Raw genomic sequence first — 24,216 nt, 5'->3', positions numbered from 1 at the left:
CTTTGGATGGTATGAGTCAAAATAATGACAGTCAACTACTCAACTTTGTCTCTAAATTTGACTCTAGGTGTTGGAAAAATTCATTAAGAAAAAATCTTTCCTAGGATTCTTATTTTTGTGAACTACTAAAAACTAAAAAGAACTCATTGTCACAAACTCTAATCAACAAAGTGACAAACAACAAAAGTTACACCCCAGTTGTGTCCTGAACATGCATTGCCTGTGCAAGGAAAGATATATAGCTTTGGCAAGCATAGTCAGGAGAGACCCAAAAATAAAACTTGGTTTAGTTACTACTTCATCTTTTTCTGGATGAATGAAGTTGAACTCAACCCCAAAAAGAGAAAAAGTTTAGTATATAATCAAATTTTATAAGCAAGAATTTAAAGGAATAGTTTACATAAAAAATTTCAAGAACGTAAAAAAGGAATCCCTTATGATTCTTAACACATAATATTCAAGAATGAAGATTTTCCAACCCCAAATGAAAAGTAGTGAAGAAAGAAGCATAAGAATGACAATAATACATACATTCCACATAAAGGAGTTCGACTCACCATGCTTGTTGTTGGCCTATTGTAGATGGTGTTGTCTTTGCTTAACCTTCGAAGATATCATTCTCTCTGTCTTTGAATTTTGGCGGGGTAAAAATGCATTCTGATATACAAACTGCGTTACTTTATCAAAGTATGATATCATTATCATAGAAGAAGGAGCAGTGAGAAAGAATGCATTTTTCCTCCGCCAAAATCCAAAGAGAGAAGAACTCAGAAATCTTCTTATGCTTTATGAACTATCTCTGAGGCATGAATATATATATTAGGTGACAAATTAGCCAAAACCAGTTGCATCTTTCTCATGTCAGGAATTTTGCCCTGGTCTATGTTTTATGGGCCCCAACTCAACAAGGATCCCCTATTATTTTACTTGGTCCTTGGGACTGAATTCAGTTTGAACATTGAACAATTAGAATTCAAAGCACGCTTTCTTAGTTCCCACGGGTGTGAAACAAAATGGAAAAAGACATTGCCCTCCCTTTGTTTCTCTTTGGATTTTTATAATAGCTTTTGTGGTGTGAAATTGTTTTGCTTTTTCTCTTGCTCTTTGATTTGGAACTTGGTCTCATTTTTTTTCTAGGTTCAAATACTTGGTCAATGTCACTTACCTTTGATTTTATTCTATTGAAACAAAGTCTAGAAGAGAGAGAAAGAGAGGTCATGGGATCTAATTAATTTTCAGTTGATTTTCCACGATATCATTTGTAACTTATTGGGCACATCTAAGATGGGGAAGCCCTTGCATTGGAAAAGCTAAGGGGTTGAATGGAAGAATTTTATTTTGAATAAAAGAAAAAGGTAGAGATGGTGAGAAAGAAAGTGGGTGTAAAAACAAAACAAAAAACAAAGCTAAACGAAACCCCTCAATTTGGGGGAAATTATATGTTACACAACAAATGAATTAATCATCAAAAACCCAAGGAAAAACAAAAGGGATGAAAAAAGAAGGGCTAATACATTTCTCACCTCTTGTGATTCTAGATTGAAACAACAACATCCTCAACATGATGAAACAAACCCTTATTACAAACTGAAAGAAGAGGAGGCAGGATTTTTGAGAGGCATTTTCAGGTCTCCATTACCACCTGATACAATCCCTTCTTCTCCATCCACAAGGACCAGATTATCTGTCTCCTTCAATGCTCCATGAACCATTACAACCACAAGTCCAATAGCAAGTGCCACTATGATATTTTTCTTGGCATTGGTAAGGAAAAGGCTGAGGACAGTGATTGGCAACAAGGCCAGTATCACCATTCTATCATCTATATCATACCCCATGACAACCAATGGTTCATCGCGTAGAAAGTACAAGAACAACCATGCAACCATCATGACAATGAAGACAATCATTGAGACGGGGTGCCAAAGCAAGCTGAGGAAGAGAATGAACAACATGATAATGGTGTAGTTCATGCGGAAGACTGCGACGTTTATCTTGATTCTTTGGATTAATTGAGAGACGCTGGTGGGAAAGCTGAGATCTTGAAGTTTGATCATCTCCTTCCATGGCCTTGGCGTGCCAAGACCCGAATTGATCCGTTCTTTTGCAAGTGAAACAAACTGTAAATTTGATGATGATGATGATGGTGTCGCCGCTGGGATTGTTCCATATGTCGTCATTTTCCAGAGATTTGCATGCACAGAGAGAGAGAGAGAGAGAGGCAATGCTAGAGGGGAGGGGATTTAGGAACGTATACCATAAAGTTCTAATTTTGATTGGTGCTGTAAACAAATGGTACATTCTATTTTAGGTAAACTCTATGGCTAATACTATACCTGAAAATATTACATGTTAGTTAGATTTGGAAGTGATGATTCATCAAGTCGTTGACCAAGTTAAAGATCTTAATTACGGTATATGGGGGATTAAGGACCATGTTAGTGAACGCAATGTATCACCTTTCTGCCATGACATAAGAACATGAGCTAATTACCATCAAGTTTTTACGCCACATCAGAGAACAGATGTATTAAGACCATCATGTTGATAAATTTCCTTCAAAAAATCAAATGCACAAAAATTAATTGTGTAAAAGCTGAGTGTAAAACACTAAGGTTGAGTCTTTTTTTTACAAGGATAAACGACAGAAGGTTGTCTATTTTTTAATTAATGGGTTTTGTAGTACATTTTTGAGTCCCAGCTCACGTTTTTTTGTCCAGGGGACCATTTTCATGTTTAACATGAGATTCTTTTTGAGGTTTATATCAAGTTTTGCGACCGCCACTACCGAGATATATATATATATATATATATATATATATATATATATATTTATTTATTTATTTATTTTAGATAGGTTTTGAAGCCTATAAGGCTATAAGGCTACTACAGATGAATGTTTTGAAGTATCAATACAAGGATAAGTTGTTATCATCAAGAGTATGTATTAAATACACAGATCTACGATGCCCCTATTTGACATAGAAGACTTCAACAATGCACCGGTTCTACCTCACCCATTGGGAACAAACTCATTCGTCTAAGAAAAGAAATATTCTTCATGTGTACAATATGTTCATATGTTTGTAACATTGTGGTAGAGTTGCTTTAGAAAATTCAGCTTCTGGAATACATGAAAGTTACAAAGTAGGAAGTCTGATAACAATATTGTAGCTAGAAAGAAACAGAGAGCCTTGAACAAAATTACAAAAAGAGGGGGGAAAAATAGAGAACAGCCTTTCACTGCTAGGATCATCAAGAGAAAAAAAGTTGCAAGTGTCCATTATGATCAAGCACATTGATACGCATAATTTTCATAATTTGACATGGTAAAAAATGCACCAGTTTGCAGCTCAGATGCAAGAATAGGTAAGAAACGCACTTAAAATGTCCACACCTGTTTATATATCAGGAACCATTGCGGGAGAGTTTGATTCATATCATGATTCATAAAAGCTTTCTAATAAAGAAAGCATCAAATGCAATTATACAAAAGTGAATAACCCAAAGAAAACCATAATCAACTTTGAAGAAGAAAAGACAATCAAATGAGGTTTCAGATTTTTTTTTCAATCCTAATATATTGATGATCATATTCAAGGGAACACTAAAGTATCTCTATATAAATTACAAAACACCTATATCAATTTAAAAAGGAAGTAAAATGGTAGAAATTCAACACAATTGTTTCTCAGTAAGAAACATCATCAAATCAAGGTTTTCCTTCAATTTTTTTTCTCAAGCAACAGCAAATTCTTATTCACTAAATATTACCAAGCCTTTTAACATTCGTAAAATCATTGAAAGGAACAAAAAGTGAAATGGCAGAAACTCTAACACTGTACTCCAACTGGATTGTGGCTTTCATGGATTGGGTGTAAGGGCCTCCCCCCTTATTATTCTCCAAGGTCCATAATAAAACTTTGGCTGCATTAGAGGGACAGCTTCCCCAGGGTGATCTTCCCAATACTTCTCCTGCACAATGCAACAAGGCACAGTTCTTAGATCCTAGAAAATTTGATCCCAAGTATTAACGGAAACAGTAGAAATTTTTATCATTCTTAAAAATGACAACTGTTAAACTTCATATTAATTGGATACAAAAAATAACCAGACTCATAATTCTATTCCAACTGTCGCTATAAAGAAATCTAGTCAATGCCATCCAGACCTCAAGTGTATCAAAAAATGGCATGCCATGAAACTCAACATGATACGAGCAATTGCCATTCCACTAGGCAGTGTAAGTTCCACAAAATGCAAATAAGGACTTTCATTTTCTCTCTTATCTTTGTTGCACAAGATGATGATGACACATTGAACAAGAACCAACAACTCAAAAGAAAATGGCAAAGAAAAAAAGAGGCTAAGTTCAAGGATCTTGATCATCTTATTCATCCTTTCCCTGTTTTTCTTGGTTCCTTCCCCATGGTCAGGAAATATCAACTTCCACGTGATCAGCTTTGTGAAAAAGTATTATGAGACACAAATAGGAGCAATGATAACTTACTGATAGTACCTAAGACATAACTATAAGCATAGTTTACTCCCAAATCTAGAAACAAAGCTATCCCTTAAATCTCCACATCTAACACAAAGGTATAATTTATATGACAAATTGAACAACAAAATCAAATAAAGAACAGTGGGGAAGAAGAAGAAGATACCTGGAAAAGTGTTCCGAATAGTAAGTAGTTACCTTGTGGAATTGTTCTGTGATGGCAGAACCAATGACCCCAGTGTAGAAGGCAGCAATATAGATTGTGACTAAAGGTTTAAAGGACTTGGGTCGCCTATACGGATCAACCATGTCCCAAAGTATCGTTCTTTCCCACTTCGTGTACACATAGTCTGCGTATTTCCTCCATAGATAGCTTGCCATTAGCACTATAATCTTAAGAAGGTTAGGGTCTTTTCCTTTTGTTCCCCTAAGGTTTTCACACAAAAAAATAAATAAATAAAAAGAGAGAGAAAAAAAAAAAAGGAAATGTAAATTCTTTTAATACAGAATTTCATGCTGACCGCCACACTCTTCTCTGAGGGGAGAGGACCAAGCACCTACAATCATCCCTCACTGTCCTAGGTAAAGACCCATCCAAACCAAACTCATTCATTTTTTGATTACTCAAAGACCATCACTATTCTATAATAATGACCACAAACCCGCACTATGCATAGGTGAGTTTCAACTCAGTACATTAGTTTTTGACAATTAATATTTGTAATTTTTGCTTTTGAAGTTTTAGTTATCTTCTAGAGGGGTCAGTGGAAATTGCCTTTATTAAAACCAAAACAAAAACTTCTAAACTGACCATTTGATAATTTTACATTCAAGTTTCTCACTTTACACTTCATCAAGAACTTGTTCAACACTGAAAACAACCAAGCTATGGTGGGCAAAATATAATGATGAATTAATCATGTCAAAAGAAACAGGAAAAGAGAAAGGCCACCAGATAATATATCAACAGTTTCTTTTAATGCAGTTTCCATACATCTCCAAGAACACATGTAAATTTTTTTTTTTTTTTTTGGGTGTGGGGGGTGGTAATATTTATACAATAACTAGCAAAATAGAACTCCATTCAATATATGTCATTCTCCATTAGCATGCTTTAAGTATTTAAGATTTTCAAACCAAAAGAAAAGTCTTCAAGATTTGTCCGATTCTAAAGATGTCACATTCTTAGTAGAATATCCTCCCTGCCAAATTGACATCCCTGATGTGACCAATCAGCAGGCACATTTGAAAACTTTTTCATTAAGATAGGAACTACTGGAAAAATCACAAGATTAGTATTCGCTTCTTCTAGAGCATCAAGGACATATCCTTAAGGTTGACAATCCAATCAAAATATTTACGTTGACTGGTAAGTTGACAATTGTACTACAAAACATTCATCTATTGATTTTATCTAGATATACCCCCAAACTTCTAATTTAGAATGATAAGCTGTCTAGTGTTTTTTTATTTTTTATTTTTGGATTTTAATCTAACAACAAAAGTATATGGACTTTTCACCTGAAAGAACTCTTATTGAATTTTAATTTATCTTTTGAAATTCTTTTTTCCCCTTGATCACTCTTGCCCTCAATTGATGAACTCAAAAGCACTTAATGATAGATTAAGCATGCTATAGAAAAGACTAACAAACTGAAAACAGACAATGGATGCAAAAAATTTTGAAGGGGAACAAAAGAAGCACATATGTAAAAATGACTTGATAGATTAGAAACAATAACAAACTGATTCATGAATTTACCCTTAATAAAAATACTAAATTACAAAGAGATTGGGAAACTAAAAAATTGTACAATTAAGCCTCCCAAAAGTTTCAAATCAAAATCATTTAAGTTTAAACATAGGCCATCAACATTCATCATTCAGAAAAGTTGCTATTAATTATTTTGCCAGAGGAAAGAATCAAATTCACATTCATAAACCATTTACAGTACTTTGCTGCTTGGCCGAAAATATCTTCAAAGGAGCCATTAGTTAATGCTTCAGGGGAGCTAAGGTTCTTCCACATAAGAAACAATAACTTCACAACTTGATTGAACTAAAAAAGATGCTAGCATAAAGAAGCTGAAGAAATAAGGTAAAAAGGCTTTCATACAACTGATATATAATATGTTTCAAAAATGTTCTTTTAAACACTATGACTATATTATGTTTCATTATTTCCAAATAAAATTCATTTTAGTTACTTTCATGTGAAAGATTTGATATAAACAGATAACCCCATCAAAGTATGTATCGTCTATCGTATGCTTATTTAAGACTCAACTGATTGCATACTTTATTTTTAGAGTTAGCTTAGTATTAGACCTTTGGAAATCCATCAATCTTTCACATTTCAGTTCAAAATCAAGTTCTCTTATAAAATATAGTTTTGAAGAGAAGATAAGCATGGTTTTTTGATGAACATGTCCATGAATAAAATGAACCATTAACCACTATCTGCTATTATATTCAAAGCGGCCATTCATAACGGAAATTACACAAATGGCGGAGAGCATTCATATGCAAAAAGATAAATTAAAAGAAAAGATAAGAATTGTTTCTTGGTTAATCTGTCCATGAATTTCCTGAACCATTAACCACTATACGCTATTATATTGAAAGAAGCCATTAACCTAGATCATTGAAATACAAATATTTGTAGTATTCTTAACATAATTATAAAGCCATTGCAGGTCTATGTGACAACAATAATTTATATATAAAAATTCCCACTCAACTATAAAGGAACTGCTGTGACCCGAAATAATGTGAAGGATAAATTGTTATTTGCATTAGAAGTATTTACATTTAGGCTTGGTGATAGATCTTTATCTGGATAAGGTAGTAGTAGATTAGTATTGTTATTTTCTTATATTTAAATTGATCCCTATGTTTTAGGATTTGTTGGTGAAGTTATCTCATCATTGGCTATTTATGTACGTTGAATGCATTAATGAGAATTAAGCAAAAAATTAATCAAATAATGTCTATTTCCTCTCTCAAGTTTAGGAGATTGGTCATCTCGAATTGACTATCTTTTGCATTCAGTCAATTATCTTGGTTCGCAACAGGAACAATGAAAACCCACAACCATGTCATGAAAAACACATGAAAGACCCACAAGCAAAATGGAAATTTCGGGACCTAGAATATTGATTAAAATCTAGAGAGGCATGACCATCAAATATGCTTAGGTAAAGACAATTGAGCTTTTTTTAAGTAATCTATCAAGAAAAGGGAAACTATATAAAAATAATATATAATCCCAAATACCATGAAAAAGAAAAAAAGCCATACTTATCAGTCAAATATTTTGTTTCCTGCTCCAAGGAATCCTAAGAAAGAAGTTAGAGATTAGTATATATTTAGATGGGATTAAAGGATAATTAGCCTAAAATGATGTAGTAATCAATTGAAACAGTAACAACCCATTCACAAAATAATACATACATATGGAGGCAAACCAATTCTTCAGACGTAAATAAATTGTATGGTTAAAACAGAATTATGAAATAAAAATTTTCCTTCAAATCGGGGAAGTTGCTAAGAGAGGTGAACTCAACCATCATTACCCTGGTTCCCAAAGTTCCAAATCCATCTAGCATGGGAAAAGTCATGTCCACATCCTGTTGTAACATCATCTTTAAATGTATAACTAAGATACTAGCTAACAGATTAAGTAGAAGCCAGACTGCATTCCTCCCAGGCAGGAGCATTGCACAAAACATCCTTTTAGCTCAAGAACTGGTGAAATCCTACATAGGGATAAGGTGCCTGCTACATGCACCATTAAGGTTGACCTCATGAAAGGATATGAATCAATTCATTGGGATTTTGCCTTACACTGCTTGACTGCTATTGGAGCCCGTCAGATTTGTAAACTAGGTGGAGTGCATAGAAACGCCTTCTTTCTCTATTGCCGTTAATAGCAGTTGAGGGTGGAGGGGGGTGCAAAATTTAAGAAAGGGTGATTCCTCATCTCCATAACTATTTGTCTTAGGTATGAAATTTCTTTCTAAATTCTCCAAGAAAGGGCACAAAACTCAGGAAACTTCATAATCCCACCCAATGTGCTTTGAACCCCAGTTTACACACATCGGCTTTGCTGAAGATCTAATGGTATTCTCTAAGCTTGATCAGGATCATTAATGAAGCTTTAGAGGAGTTCAAGTGCCTGTCAGGTTTATGTGTAACTCTACTAAGAGTGAAGTGTCTTTTTCCTGGGGTGCAGCCACATACTTTGAAGAACCAGATTTTAGAATTGATTGACTTCAAGGAAGGGCATATTCTAGTTTGAGATTGAGCTTGTCAGATGGTCTAGATCAGCTTGTGTTGACTTGATTCATTAGTCAAGTCGAGCTTGAGCTCAATATCAAACTTTTGAGCTTGAGATCCAACACAAGTACTTATCAAGCCCATTTGATTCAGACACATGGTCCCAACTCCCAATTAATTAAAGGTTTAGTAAGATATTAGTTTATTTTTCAGGCTCATATCAAGCTTATTACCAAGCTCATAAACTAGCCTAAACTCAGCTTGGTTTTTTATGAAGACCTATTGTTCACGAGCCTGTTCATGAACCTTTTGTTTTTTGCTTAGACTCAGCTTGTTTATTAAACAAACCTAAAATTAAGGCTAAGTTTGGTTCGTTTATAAACAAACAAATATGAACGAGCTTTTTATCGAGTCAAACCGAGTTGTTTATGAACAGCTTAGTTCATTTATAGTCCTAGTGCTTTCCCGGCAGCTAGCTAGAGATGAGTCCAAATGCTCATTTTAGAAAGGTTCCCTAGTGAAGGGAGTGTCCAAATAATCCAAACTCAGGAAATGTTAACACTGAAGAGCGAGCAAGTGATTAGTGAAAGAAGGAAACATGTGAAATCCAGAATTTAAAACAAGTGCAGACCCATTTCCCTTCTCTCTTTTTTTTTATCTTCTAGTGCCTGTAAATGTACTTAATTAGATCATTTGTGTTTCTTCTGCTCTTTGGTATTTGTGGCAATGAGCTTTGATTGAGTGAGCTGTCTATGTTAGGCACTTGCTGTACTTGTGTTGCAGCTTTGTTCTCCAGCTTGTTTCAATGAAAGTTTAAGTTTTTCTTAGATTAAAAAGTTAAACACACACACACACACACAATGAAAATCCCTTCTCGTCGCTGAAGAACCAAACCACAACCATGCAAACCCAAAACACCAAAACTATTTCACCCACAACCACAAACCAATCAAATTTTACGAATAATAGAGAGAGAGAGAGGGCGGGAATTAATTGAAATTCTTACCTCTGAATCGGTTTTGGTATGCTCAGAAACTGTTCAGCAAAAGCTTCAGCTGCAGAGAGAGAGAGAATGAAGCGAAGGAGAGAGAGTTGCAGGTGTGGGTAGGGGTGACAGACGGGTCTGGGATCAAACCCACCAACCCCACTACTCCTCTTTGTACTCGTGTGGATTTGTGAGTTGGGTTGGGCTGCTTTATCGAGTTGGGTTCAGGGGTTGATAGAGTTAGTACTGTATATAATTTTGTTTAGTTATTTTTATTTTAAATTTTTTTAGTTTGATTGATTTTAGAATAATGAGAATTAGTTTGGATGAATTTGAAAATTTGTAATATAATTTTGATATATTATATCAACTATAATAATTTATTGAAAAAAGTGTTTATAATATTTTTTTACAAGATAAAAAACATGTATGGACAACCCACCGACTCATATAGATTGAATTAAATTGGTTTCTTCATATGATGGGTTGAGAAATTCTCCCAACAAAGCCAGGTTAGGTTGAAAAAATCTTCCAACCTGACCCATTCACACTGCACCTAATGATAGAGAGAAAAATGAGTTGAACCCTGGTGGGTAACGATGTTAGGTGTTAAACAAATTTAGTCAATCACGGCATTTATAGCTTTACAATGCTGCCATTGACATTTCGAATGAATCTCCTTCAACCCAACCAATGTGGCATAGCATACTTCCCTTCATTAGAAAAACTATGGTTTGAATTCCTTCTCCTCTATTGTTGTAATTATCAAACATGATTATTCATTGATTAGAATGTTTCACTCATAAAACCAAGAATTTGTGCTTCAGGGAAAAAAATTAATAATAATAAAGAATTTAATTTGTGCTTTTTTTGGGAAGGCATATCGATTTTCACATCCAGGACCCTTGCCTACTAGTTGAGTTTTCTACCAAGTTCTCCCCCTTGGAACTTGGTGAAGATGGTTTCAGGTTCTAGCAGTTCAGTTGTCATCTTTTTTTAATTAATAAGTAATTACCAAGTAAACAGACTATTTCATCCACACTACAATAAAATACATAGTAGCCTAAAGAATCGTGCACAAAACAAATAGCGAGTCTTTAAAGTCTATAAGAGAATTGTTACTAATGATACCCCAAGCTCGAGACCAATCATACATAGCTCTAATCATCAAGGATTCCAACAGAGACATTGGAGTTCTTTGCATCTTCAAAAGCGCAAATATTTCATTTCCTCCATAATGTCCACATCAGACAGTGTCCAGTAGCAGTCATCTTTAACCACTTCTTTTCAGCCCAAAGGCAAAATGCTGCATAACCCATTGCTGATCCAAATACCACACAGGAAACATTACCTGGAAAATTTCAGCTGATTACTAAATATAGTTGTTATTAAGTTTTGATTAAATTGAGTTAACTTTTTAAACTAGTAAAGGTTTTTTCTTTTCTTTTTTTTCAACATAAACAATTTGAAGATATCAACATTGCTTCTAACATTTCATTCAAGATGGTAATTCGAGAAGTCCCCTGATCAAGCATGGAAAACTAGTTAATGAAAAACAATCACTTAATAAATCCTGAATTTGAATAACATTTTCACCAAGTTTTGAGGTACATACATAACTGCGAGATCATGATAGCAAAGAATGCAGTATGATACTACTTTCTGAGTAGTATTCTAGACAAAATATACAGAATATAAGTCAACAATGAGGTTCTTTTGGCGTGCATCATATACAGGGACGGGCAATAAAACCAAAAGGCCTAAATTGAGGAAGCTCTATGCTGATGTAGATCCTGATGGTTTGTCGTTTGGAGTCAAGGAGGGTTCTAGTTTGAGATCTCCAACTCCCTTCGGTGGGCCAATGCTGCAACGAGCTGTGCTGTGTGTTTGAATAGCATCCTTTATCTTCTGAAACTGCAAATGATTTAGAGATTAGCCGTATTTACTACATGAAAGATGTAAGTACTGATTCAGGAGTTTTCAAAATTGAATAGTCACAGATAATTGATCGTCTGCATTACTTTCGTACTATCCAATCCAGATACTAAAAGTGAAAGGCATGATTTGTCCAGATAGTCATGCACCCAACCTCATATATATATATAAAAGATAAAATTTCATTAAAAAAGACTACTGCATGGAAAAGGACATGAAGTAGATTTGAGAGTTTAATCTAATGATGGGGTTCTAAAATATATATTTTCCAGTTTAGATTGTGTCAACTTGCATTTAAAAGATCAAGATAGACACTGTAAGATGCTTGTACCCCATCTTCTTTCTTTAGAGTGTATGATTTAGTTGCCAAGAAGCAGAGAAATATCATGTCATTCTTATAGGTCTCCCAGTAACCAATTAAAGAATTTTTAGTTTCTGAATTTGATGCTGGTTCCAATAAAAGCATGCCATAATTAGAGTTAAAAACTCACCTTTGCAAGTGAACAAGAAAAGGCCTCCAATTGTCCATCAGCTCCACGATAGAAGTGAAAGTAAGGAAGCACCTTAACATTCATACTTTTGCACATCGGCTTATTCTCATCAAAATTGATTTTCAGGAATAAAATTTCAGGGTGTTCTTCAGCTGTTCTGCAGAGCTGACAGATTCATTACAACAGAATCAGGACAAAAACATCACAAGTCACCAAAAAGTATTTCTAGAAACAGCATAAGAAATCACCAATTATTTAATTATCCACATCTGTCTCAAGTCCAGTGTGATGGCAGGGCCTTCCACCAAAAGCGACCGGTTGTGGGTTCAAGTCAGAGAATCAGCCACTCTAAATAAACAGGCTACCTACCAATCACATCTTCCAAACCCCGCAAAAGTTGGAGCTTTTATATTCAAGCCTTTCTGTGTTCCAAGGAAAAGAATACCATCTCTCTTCAGTAAAATTCAAGAGGTTTTTATCTAATCAGTAAGGTTGATGTCGACAAGGCATAAGATCCACTTAAAATGCCCTCAGTCCTAACAAAAAGATAGGCTGATATGTCTCCACTTGTGTTTCTCAATGGCAGGTAACACATTCAAGCTACCTGAACCTGTCTGGTCCAATCTTTCAGTTGCTCTTTCTAAGAGATGGCAATGTAAGTAGAAGACATGATATTTTACTCACAACATCCATTGATTACTAACACATCATAGTTTTGTGTATTCTATTCTCTAGAATTATCTGGAAGTTGTTGGAAACAAGATAACAAGAATCTAACTAGAGCTTATTTTTGTCAACATGGAAGCTTTGATAATAATCTTAGAAAGGAAGAATGGACATATGTAATGAATAAAGCCTACTGACAACAAGAGTTACCTTAGGGAATAATGCCCGGCAAGAAGCACACCAGGTTCCATAGAATTCTACAATAACTAGTCTCTCCCCGGCTTGACTTAGTGCACTCAAAAAATCTTGTGTAGAATGAATGTCAACCATATTTGGTGCATTCCTTTCCCACCATTTTGGTTGGTTAGTTTCAGTCACAGCTGCCCGAACCTGCAGTGATGTATACAAAACTAGCATTAGATTACAAACCATAAGAAAAAACGTTATTCACATGCTTCAACCATAAGAATACTAACTAAACATAAACTTCAAAATGATATCAGAATTGCAGGTAACAAAAGGTAACCAACTTATACATGTAAATAAGTACACAACAGAGACATGTGTCAGCTAGCTTTTGCAAAGCTCTAGCTCACAATTCCTAATCAGAAGGACCAGAAGTAAGAAAGTCAGCATCTTTTATCTTCCTCAGGGGATGGTTTCAATTGGAATGTTAATTTTGTTCATCCGGTACAAGACTTGGAATTGTAGTCAGTAGTCACCTTTTTGGATTTGATTTATTCTGGCTTGGTGAGAAGGAATGGAGTGGATCGATTATGCTGGAAACCTTCTGCCAGTGGGGTTTTTTATGTTAAATCTTTTTATAAGGTTTTTTGTTCTACTACCCATTCTTCTTTCCCTTGGAAGCCTTTATGAAGGCTGAAGGTGCCAACAAAGGTTAGTTTCTTCATGTAGACAGCAGCTTTGGGGCATATTTTAGCTATGGATAATTTGCGGAAACGCAGAGTAGTTGTGTTGGATTGGTGTCACATGTGCAAGAAGGATGGGGAGTTCATTGATTATTTATTGTTACATTGCCATGTAGCTAGAGAGTTGTGGAATACGATTTTTTCCTTATTTGGGGTTCACTAGCTTATGCATGCCATGTTGTGGATCTCCTAGCAAGCTATAAATGTAGCAGACGTAAGTCCTTAGTGATTTGGATGATTCCTCATTGTATTATGTGGGGATATTTGGTAGGAGAGGAATCCTCATACTTTTGAAGGATGTGAGAGATCAACTCACGATATGAAGTTGTTTTTTCTCGAAACTTTGCTAGAGTGGACAAATGCTTCGGGTGGTTTTACTTTTAATTATTTGACAGATTTGCTAGATAGTTGTACTTTCTTTGCTTTTTTTATTTGTTGTTTTTTCTGGTTCCTTTGTACACTGCCCGTGTGCTTTGGTTTTTTGTATTGTTTTCTTTATTCAATGAAGTTATATTACTTAAAAATAAAAAAATTAGAAAGTCTGCATTTTAGAGATAACATGTGGGCTCAAGAGAACGGTTGTTGTTGGGTAGAAGAACGTTTGATTGCAACGTTAGAGAGGTGATAATTCTAAGAGCTATGACAAAAATTAATGTTTATGGTCATAATAAATTTTTTTTTTTTTAAATGAATAAATGTGAAATTGATGAGGTGAAGACCCACCCCTCACCCCCAAAAACAAATTGTAGAAATAGCTTTTAAATTGTCATATCAGAACATATGAGCAGAGGACTCCTAAAAGTTGCTTCTCTATTATAAGGTTGAAGCATTTTGAAGGTAATGAAGAGGAAAATCCTAATAGAGCATTTAGTTAATGAACTAAATTTGAGCTCATATCATATATCCATAAATATAAATTATTATACAACTAACAAAGTTGAAGCAGAAGGAGCAAATATAAGAACCAAGCAAAAACTCCAATTTATAATTATATGATGATGCCGAAAAAGTCACCAGTAAGCTGCACGCACTCCCAAATCGAAACAACACCTGCAAAACGAAAAGAGAAAACCTAACAGAAAGCACCGGTGTGGTGCCAGCCAAAAACCCTCCGAAGGTCAAGTTAGAGTTTTTCACAAACCTAAAGTGCCAAAGTCGAGTTAATTATGCGTACCTTGATTTACGAGGGTTTTGGGGTATTTATATTGGTGTAGGGTTATCATCCATGCCTTGGCCAAGAAACTCTTTCCTTTTAGGATAACACCTCTTCGATTCTGCATACCTTATAGAGTTCTTTTGATTATGGTGAAACGTCTAGGCCATCACTTGAAGCCTCCTCTGAGCTATCTGACTCCAAACCTTCGTCATCTAAGGAAGGAGAAGTAGCGGACGGATTCTTTTTTTCACTTGAAGTGTCAGGGTCTTTTTGACCTGACGGGAATCCTTCATCGTAGCCCGCCCTGTCGCGGACAAATGAATGATTACTCGACGCACTAGACATTACCTACATATGACGGTAAAACCTAAAACACTGATGGATCTACAAAAAGTGCGTGAAAAAAAGAAAAAGTTCAATGAAGTACATACCGGATTGAAATCAAGCAGTATGAGATGACGGAGAGATTAGCAGGACGGTACAAGTGCGCAAAGAAAACAACGGTGGCACTTCGATTGCAAAATTTCTATAAGAAGGTGAGAATGAAGAAAGAAAAAGCAAGCTTTTATAAAGCAAAGGGCACAGAATACAAAGGGACGCCTCGGTTAGAGTGAACAGCTAATAGATGAAGGCCGCGTGTCCTTTGTCATAAATAATCCTAGCTCATCTGTCTCGATAGGTTGCCATGAGAAAGGAAGACTGCCACTCCATGAGTCCGTCGCTACGTGAAGCATGACGGTATGTGAGGGGGCAACTGAAGAGGATAAAATAGGAGACGGATCTCTCTTCGTGAAGCATGACGGTACGGTATTGACACGTGGATGGTCGACGGGTCGTTGTTACAAGGACATGTAGTGGACGGTTGTAACATTTGGCCTCCGTTGGTATTGATTAGGCTTTAAGGATTCCTAACCGGAATCAACTTGCATCTCGCGATAAGTCTAATATGACTTTGCTTGATCTCCACACAAATGTGAATAAAGAGAGTTCTTACGTTACACGTTTCACCATAATCAAAAGAACTCTATAAGGTATGCAAAATCGAAGAGGTGTTTTCTTAAAAGGAAAGGATTTTCTGGTCAAGACATGGATGATAACCCTACACCAATATAAATACCCAAAACCCTCGTAAATCAAGGTGCGCATACTTAACTCGACTCTGGCACTTTAAGGTTGTGAAAAACTCTAACTTGACCTTCGTAGAGTTTTTGGCCGGCACCACACCGGGTGCTCTCTGTTAGGTCTTCTCTTTTCATTTTGCAGGTGTTGTTTCGATTTGGGAGTGCGTGCAACTTACTAGTGACTTTTTCGGCATCATCAATATATATTAATCCTGAATTCCAATTCTACGAATACGGTCGCCAACCAGAGGATCAGCAAATTAGCACACACTCGTCCAAACCAAAGCAACCATCTTTACCCATGAGCAAGCATAAAACGATAAAAATCTACCTTACAAACAAACAAATTTCAAACTTCTTTTCTTTTTTAACTGGGTCAAATCTAGAATTTCAACTCTAACTACAAATTGAACCCCTAATTGCAACACAATATATCATCATCTGGCAAATTTAACAGATGGGCTTTTTCTCATTTTCACTTTAATGTACATAAAATAAATAAATAAATAAAACACAAAATTTTCCAACAATTACTAGCAATTGCAACACAATATCACAAAAAACCAACAATTTCAGCAAATGGGTCCTCATAAATTCAATCAATTTTCACAAATACACCATAATAATTGTTAAACGAACATGGATACATACATTAAAAAAAAAATGCATAAATAAAGAAAAGGGCAAGCGCTTACCTTTAAAGAGACCAACTGCTTTCTGGGTGTGAGAGCAAAGCGGGCAAAATCGCCAGCAGAAGAAGAAGAATACAAAAGAGGATAAACCCTCTTATCTGAGTTGGGAATGGGAGGGAGACCCGGTTGGAGACTAGTCAAGGAGGAAGCGAAGGAGGTGAGCAGAGAAGAAGAAGAAGAGAAACGGAGAGAATGAAATGAAAATCGAATAGCATCAGCCATTTATACACACACACAGAGAAGATAGAGAAAAGCTTTAGGATTGGAATTAGTACTAGTATAAAATTTTTGTTTGTAACGGATTGAATTACTACGTGAGAAGGTCAAAGGCACACACACAAATAGCCATGAAATTGAGAGTCTCTAAGGGAGAAATCTGAAGTGAGTGTGTGTGCGTGTGTGAGGCACAGAGACCATACAAAGGAAAACGCTTTCGACGATAATTATATTGTGTTTACTACTTCTTGTTGGTCTACTCCTGGTGTTGTTCTTTGTAAGCGGTTGGCTTACCCACCAAGTTCCTCTTCTGTTTGGATGACACTCTTTCAGGGATTTTATTAACGGGTTTTCTTTTATCTGTCAGGCTCTTGGATTGAGCTAGGTTTTTCTTTTTCTTTTTTTCTTTTTTCTTTTTTTTAAAGCTCAGATAAAAATCTTAATATAATGAGTCTAATATGTTACCCCCACCGGCCACCTCTCCCCTCCCGAACCACTCAAACTTGGGTCTACAAGCCCCCACTAGTCTTTAAGGCTTGGGGACGTGTACCATTCCGCCCAATGTGGGCAGTGGTATATTTATTTAGTTAACACAAGAGTACTCATGTGTGTGTGTTTTGGTAACATTATTGTAGTCTATAAAGTGACATAAATTTGGAAGTCACAAGTACAATCCATCATGCTACTGATTTATGGAGTTTCCAATATGTTTCAAAACTAGTTGGCGCATTTTGATAATTGCTGGTGAAACGTTTAAATCTTTACCCCTCAACTGTCGAATTATAAAAAATAAAAATAAAAAAAGTAAGTGATTACCCATCTAAAGCTAAAAATTAGAGGAGGAAAGAGGTGACCAAAAGCATGGGTTTTCTTCTTCTTTTTTACGTTATATTTACCATGAATGAGTTGCATCTTATGATTGCCATTTGGGTTGTATTCATACAAATCAATGAAGGCCGTTGGATTGTATCGTGAAAACACTTAATGAGAGACATTTTGTGCGACTATCAGTCTCAACATTAGGTTACAATAAATAATAGTCATTTTACATATACTTGTTCACATCTTACTCACATAACATTTGAGACAGTGATCACCTAGGTTCATCACAACACAAAAACATATGGATAGCGTGAAAAAGTCAAGAACGCTCAACATTCAAAGACTTTTCCACAAAATAATTCTCACATATTACAGTTTGCACTTTGTAGGTTTTGTGTTTTAGTCCTACTACTAACACTAAAAAAATTACTAACTTTTTTCACATCTTATTCACACGATAGTTGAGATAGTGCCCAATTAGGCCCATCATAACACAAATACACATGGATGGAGAGAAAAAAGTCAATGAAACCCTTAATATAAAGAGATTTTTCCTTTGAATGTTATGTGAGTAAGATGTGAGAAAATATGTGATTATTTCGATGTTCGTAGCAGCATTAATAAAAAAAATGGACAAAGTTTCTGTCCACAAAATTTATAAATAAGCTCTTTAAACTCCTACTATATCATTTTATTGAATATCAATTTTGAAAATCTAATAGTTGGATTGCATGTTCTTTATATTCCTAACACGCATGTCAAATTTTGTTTAAATCAGATATGATTTATTATTCAATCAATAAACTTATTTTTTATACATAATTTTTTACCAAAAAAACTTAAAAATTAAAAATGTTATTGATAACATAATTATTGATCTTTGATTTTTTTTTTATTTTTTATTTTGTAAACATGGAAGATACTAATGGTTAGATTTTCAAAATTCACATTCAATAAAAGGATATATAAAGATATATGAGAAGTTTTGGAGAAAAACATTTTGACGTTTTCCATTAAAAAAAAATCCTTGTTCTATTTTTCTGGAAAATGGAGTCGCACAAAAGTTTAAACCACCCCCCCCCCTCAAAAAAAGAGTTACACAAACAGAATTCTCGTACAAATTAGGGAAGGCATCATCATGATACCTTCAAATTTCTAAAGCAAGCTTTGTAATTTGTATGGTATTTTTTCCCATCTGAACGTCGCTCTTAGACCGGTTGCAAGATTCCCATCCCTACGCTTTGAGTTATTAACATAAATTCCATACATACATACATACTTCATGGGAGATTCTCTTTCTCCAATCCAGACAAAATGATTAAATGAGAGATATTTGGATTCTGGGGCAAATAACAGAGGCAATTTTCGTAGTCTCACAGCTATATTTTGTTGAATATATTCAAACTCATCTGAGAACCACAAAATTGGAGAAAGTTGTGCAATCCACATCAATTGTTTGTACCTTCCCACCCAACATTCATAAGCTCAGTCAACGGGAAGGTGCTTGAGTTAACTTATGTTTTTTAGTTTATTTTTCTTAAAAAATAAGTACGGTTAAAATACTTTTGTTTTTTTGGACAAACGAGAGTTGCTTCAAGCCACTTCGAGTATTTGATTATGGAAGAATTTTATTGAATAACTCCAAGATGCTGGTAGGAGGTTTCGAATCCATAATTTCATGAAATCTTAAAAACCACTTAGCCAACCTTTGGTTCAATCACCCAAAATACAATTGTAGCTAGAAAGAAGTGAAAATTTTAAAAACCAAACCAAACCAAATAAATTAAGTACACTGCTTTATTCTCATTATTTCTTTATATCCAAGGTTACAGATGGTTGCAGCCAATGAAGATAGTTTATACTGTTATACAAGATAGCCACATCACAACTACATATAAGCCTGCGATCAAAAATAAATAAATAAATAAAAACTAGATATAAACCCTACCCAAAGTTTGCACGAGCCCATACAACAAATCAGGAACATCAGCATCTAAAATTAAATCTATGTATGTACAAATAAATCTGTTTTGCTTGACTTTTTGTAATATAAATTTATTTTACTTATTTGCTTATGAACAACTTTTTAGCCAAAAAAAAAAAAAACTTTTTAGTCAAGAGTCTTGTATCTTAACTATTTCAAATTAGTGTTTTTAATGGAAATGTCTAGCATTTAAAATATAATAAAAACTTAAACCTCCTCTTTTTTTCAACAATAACCGTACATAAAAATACGTACATAAATAAATAAGTTAAAAAAAAAACTAAAAAGATAAAACTGTTTTTTTTTTTTTTTTTTTATACAAGATAGAATTTCTACTTTAGCCTAATCTAAGTGTATATGTGTGTGAAGCTCCCTCCTGGAGACTTGACCTCCGGCCCTTACCCCCCACAAGCATTTATACTTGTAGAGCGACCACCGCACCAAAGGTACACGGTGGTAAAAAGATAAAATTGTTACCAAATAAACAAACAATGCAACTCTCATTTTGACTGATAATAGGCTTTTAACTCAACTTAAATGCCTATCCAATAAACGTAAGACATAAAAGAAGTTTACTGGAGAGAGACATCAAGGAAAACAGTTTTGATAAGTGGCCCGTAAGTTTTTCATTTTTCACTCAATAATGAGAATTTATTGTGCAAAATAAACGGTGGAATGACCCCCTTCTCCACCACACAGTAAACAAGTACATACTATGCTAGGCTTACATTAAGTACAATAACTAGAATGGTGTCACAAGAAGGTAATAAGCACAATCACAAGCAATAAGTCAAGTCAAAGAAGCCAATAGCCTTTTAAATTTTAATAGGATTAATAATTCCTGATGTTTGCGGTTCAAATCCGCCATCTCCTATTGTAATTATCGAATTTATCAAAAAAAAAAAAATTGAAGTCAACTCAAAGAAAGAATGTCCACTTTGGCCTTCAGAAAATGCAATTTCAAACCCATAAACCATTATAACAAAAAGATACAAACTGGTTAATTGGTCTTAGTGCCAGCAGGTATGTCTACACAATGAGTGCTATGACGTCCTCTAAATGGATCATGCCAATCATAACAGAGGCAACTAAGAAGCAATCCTGATCCTAAGACAAACATGGTTATGACTTGTGGGATGAAATATTTTTATTACTAATAAAAAATGGCTGCTGAATTGAATAATCAATGGCCTGCAATCAACATAAACTAGAATCAAAAGTTACTTCTGTTACAGTCACAGTGATCCAACGTTTGTCTAGTACTTTGAATGATCACATGTTACAGTTCTGGATCTAAATGGATACTAGGGAGATTCTACAAATTAAAATCGACCAATTTTCTCCTTTGTCCACTGTGGAAGCACAAACACAATTAGACATCCATGAAGCCCAACTATAATCTGTCCTCCGCTGATACTTCATACATGGCACAAGCACACCATGAAACAGCAAGAAATTTCACAGATGAGTCACTGAAAATGAAGAAGACCCTAAGCTAAGGGTTTTTTTTTTTTTTTTGATAAGCCCTGAGCTAAGGTTGACTTGGGTAGACAGGCTTATTCAAATTATAGTTGTCTGGAACATCACCAAACAGTACCATTCAGGCAAATTTCTTTATTTTTTCCTTTTTTGACTATGTTTCTACAGAAAGACCTCAATACACGTCCATAGGACACAAGTAGACATGCATTTGTTGGAGTCCATGTACAGCAAGCTAATTAAATTATTGCAAATTTTAGATAATTTAACCAACTGCAAACTTCAAGCAAATGAAAATAAGTGCTACAAGCAGATATCAAATACAATGTTCATCTAGTTCTAGACTCAGTCATGCATCTGGTATATGCATCTAGATCATATGAAAAATACATAGAGTTGTAGATCCAAATGCTACTGATTCTACCTCAAGGAAAACCTTCAAAGAACTTTACAAAAATACAACACATTTTTTTATAATGCCAGGGGTGCTTTTCTTACTTGTGCAGCTCCTAATAGTTGCAATTCGAACCAAAACCATAGCAAGTAGATGGAATATATTATTTATGTAACTAAGTATGACTCAACATGTTGCTCATGGGATTCTAAGACAACTGATACTGTTACCTTTCTTCAGAGCATCATCATTTTATCCATAACCATCTATCTTTGCCTGCACATATTGCTTCATGATAGAAAAATCTTGCCAACAGCCACTCCCCCAGGATTTGGCAGCTGACTCCACTCGAGAGAATGTTTACCATTGGATTTTAGGAACTAGGCAAAAGAACAGACTTTGGAAATGATGCAGACCCATTATTGGGAGCAGCCTGAACCTTGAGAATCGAAGTGACCAAGTTATATATCTGTACATTCTCAAAAGATGGAACTTTCTTCCCCCTTGCAAATTGAGGACCATGCCCAATGAAAATGGTCCTCATGGAGAAAACAGAATTGTCATAACCATGTGAACCACCACATTCTTGTCGCTTTGATCTCTTCTGCTCCACCTTAAATGCCTCTTCAATCAAACCTATTACTGGTGGAATCCGATCACTAGAAGCATAGTGAAGCCTACTAGGCAGATCCTCCTTGAGATACATTCTCAAGTTATTCCCATTATCAACCTTCCCTGACTGTAACCCTTCATTCATCTTTGCAACAACATCCCGTGGCTCAACACCTGGAGGAGGGCGAATTGCCAGCACAGGTGTGTGTGACATAACCCAATTAGATGGAATCTCAATCCAAGGACTCAAATCACTTAGAAAAATAAGTTTTTTATCACATGTACCAACCATCCCATGATCACCCACCATAATTATAGAAACATCCTCAAACACACCTCTCTTTTCTAAACCTTCAATCAACCTCCCAATCATCCTATCAATTCTAGCAACAGCTTCAGTTATCTCCGGATCATCGGGCCCCACACGGTGACCCTGATGATCCGGGTCCTCAAAATACAGTGTCATAAACGAAGGAATATCACTACTAGGCAAATCAAAATAACTTAAAACAGAATCAACTCGTTCCTCAAAAGGAACAGAACCATTATAATTCATACAAAACTTAGCAGGACAAGTCCAAGAACCTTTCTTTACCTCAGAACCAGGCCAGAAATAGGTGGCAGCCTTCAAGCCATGATTGACCACAGTCTCCCATAGAGGCTCACCCAACCACCACTTAGCATCATGGCTCCCCATAGTGAAAGCCTCACCAGTGATTGGATCCAAAAAGTAGTTGTTAATAATGCCATGATAAGCAGGGTAAAGGCCAGTGACAATTGAGTAATGGTTAGGAAAAGTTAGAGACGGAAAAACCGGAATCAAACCCATCTCAGCCTCTGTCCCATTAGCTATTAAGCGACGGATATTGGGTGTGGAGGTCTTGAATTGGTACCCAAATCGAAACCCATCTGAGGAAACCAACAAGACCACAGGATGTTGAAGTTTTGTGAGGTTTCGAGCTTTTGACTCTACGGAAAAGGAGGCTGTTTGGGAGGTTGAAGAAGAAGGAGAAGAAGAGGAAGGGTAAGCGGAAGAGAAGAAGAGAAAGGCAAAGGCTACGGCGGCTGAGAAAGCAATACATGTGATGAGAAGGAGAGAAATAAAGAGGATGGTAGTTGTGGAAGCTTTCTGAGGAGGGTCTGCTGAGGAAGAGGGGGAAGAGTCTGTGCTGAAAGAAAGAAGAGCAGTGGATGGGTTTGAAGGGTCATCTTCTTGGGTTGGTAATGGTGTAGGCTTTGTTGTGGCTAAGATGGAGGAAGAATCAGAACCCATGTTGGGAAAAAATTGTTTGCTTTGGTGGGTTGTTTCTTCTGGTTCTTCTGAGGTTTTTGCTTTTCTATTCTTTCGAGTTTTTTTTTTTGGGTGGTGGGTGAAGGAAATTGAAATTCTTGAATGGTATATGAGTTTGTGTTTAGTAAAAGAAGAGATTGAGTGAAATGCAAGGGTTTGGGTTGGTGCTATCAGCGTTTGTTGAATGTTAATTGTTGATAGGTTGCTATTTGAGATTGATGACTTTTCTTTCTAATGCGATTATTTGTGTGGACTGGTCTGGTCTGGTATGGTGGTAACCAGTGGCTGAGTGAGAGATTCGAGTTTCGAGGGATTTTTTTGATATGCTCGAGGGATATTCTTAGCATAGGTGGAATTCTTCTATTGGTGGAGTTTTCAATGTACAGGTGATTGAGCAGTTGAAGGAGCTTTCTCGCTATAATTAAACCTTCGAATTTACTAATTTTTCTTTTGCTTCAGTGGGCATGGTACCCACGCTTTATTCGGACCATAGATTTGATGATGTTTTTAGTCTTCACCGCTGATTTAAATTTAATAGAAAACCTATCACCGGTGCACCTGGTTAGCTATAAAACTCAAAAAAAAAAAAAAAAAAAAAAACACACACACACACACAATCAACCAGAATACCAGATATGCTTATGTCTTTCTCTCTCACTTGCTC

At 35.5% G+C, this 24,216-nt stretch overlaps 4 protein-coding genes across 7 annotated transcripts; all 4 read right to left on the bottom strand.

Annotated features, from left to right (window-relative positions):
- Positions 1-1,476: 1,476 nt before the first annotated feature.
- LOC142638105 (PRA1 family protein F2) lies at positions 1,477-2,507 on the bottom strand. Its single transcript, XM_075812103.1, has one exon. It carries the CDS (start codon positions 2,178-2,180, stop codon positions 1,581-1,583), a length of 600 nt encoding a protein of 199 aa, XP_075668218.1. The 5' UTR covers positions 2,181-2,507; the 3' UTR covers positions 1,477-1,580.
- Positions 2,508-3,623: 1,116 nt separating this feature from the next.
- LOC142619590 (uncharacterized protein At4g29660) lies at positions 3,624-9,985 on the bottom strand. 4 transcript variants are annotated; one of them, XM_075792744.1, is made up of 4 exons: positions 9,786-9,959; positions 7,802-7,839; positions 4,700-4,887; positions 3,624-3,975 (listed from the first exon to the last, which is right to left on the bottom strand). In XM_075792744.1, coding segments are annotated over exons 2-4 (300 nt in total). In that variant the 5' UTR covers positions 7,803-7,839; positions 9,786-9,959; the 3' UTR covers positions 3,624-3,864. The 4 variants fall into 4 exon arrangements, with proteins under 4 accessions (XP_075648859.1, XP_075648869.1, XP_075648876.1 ...); XM_075792754.1 differs by having other exon boundaries at positions 4,700-4,928; positions 9,786-9,957; XM_075792761.1 differs by lacking the exon at positions 7,802-7,839 and having other exon boundaries at positions 4,700-4,928; positions 9,786-9,985.
- Positions 9,986-11,327: 1,342 nt separating this feature from the next.
- LOC142619580 (thioredoxin-like 2, chloroplastic) lies at positions 11,328-17,376 on the bottom strand. Its single transcript, XM_075792732.1, has 4 exons — positions 16,758-17,376; positions 13,067-13,246; positions 12,191-12,355; positions 11,328-11,678 (listed from the first exon to the last, which is right to left on the bottom strand). Exons 1-4 carry the CDS (start codon positions 16,974-16,976, stop codon positions 11,541-11,543), a joined length of 702 nt encoding a protein of 233 aa, XP_075648847.1. The 5' UTR covers positions 16,977-17,376; the 3' UTR covers positions 11,328-11,540.
- A 4,140-nt stretch (positions 17,377-21,516) lies between these two features.
- Positions 21,517-23,961, bottom strand: LOC142619775 (uncharacterized). The gene has a single exon (XM_075793056.1). The coding sequence runs from the start codon at positions 23,532-23,534 to the stop codon at positions 22,023-22,025; it is 1,512 nt and encodes a 503-aa protein (XP_075649171.1). The 5' UTR covers positions 23,535-23,961; the 3' UTR covers positions 21,517-22,022.
- Between the last annotated feature and the right edge of the window lie 255 nt (positions 23,962-24,216).

The sequence above is a fragment of the Castanea sativa genome, chromosome 1 (genome assembly GCF_040712315.1).
Source record: "Castanea sativa cultivar Marrone di Chiusa Pesio chromosome 1, ASM4071231v1".
Classification (NCBI taxonomy): domain Eukaryota; kingdom Viridiplantae; phylum Streptophyta; class Magnoliopsida; order Fagales; family Fagaceae; genus Castanea; species Castanea sativa.
The sequence above is the reverse complement of the archived record's forward strand: the minus strand, read 5'-3'. Positions and strand labels throughout refer to the sequence as shown.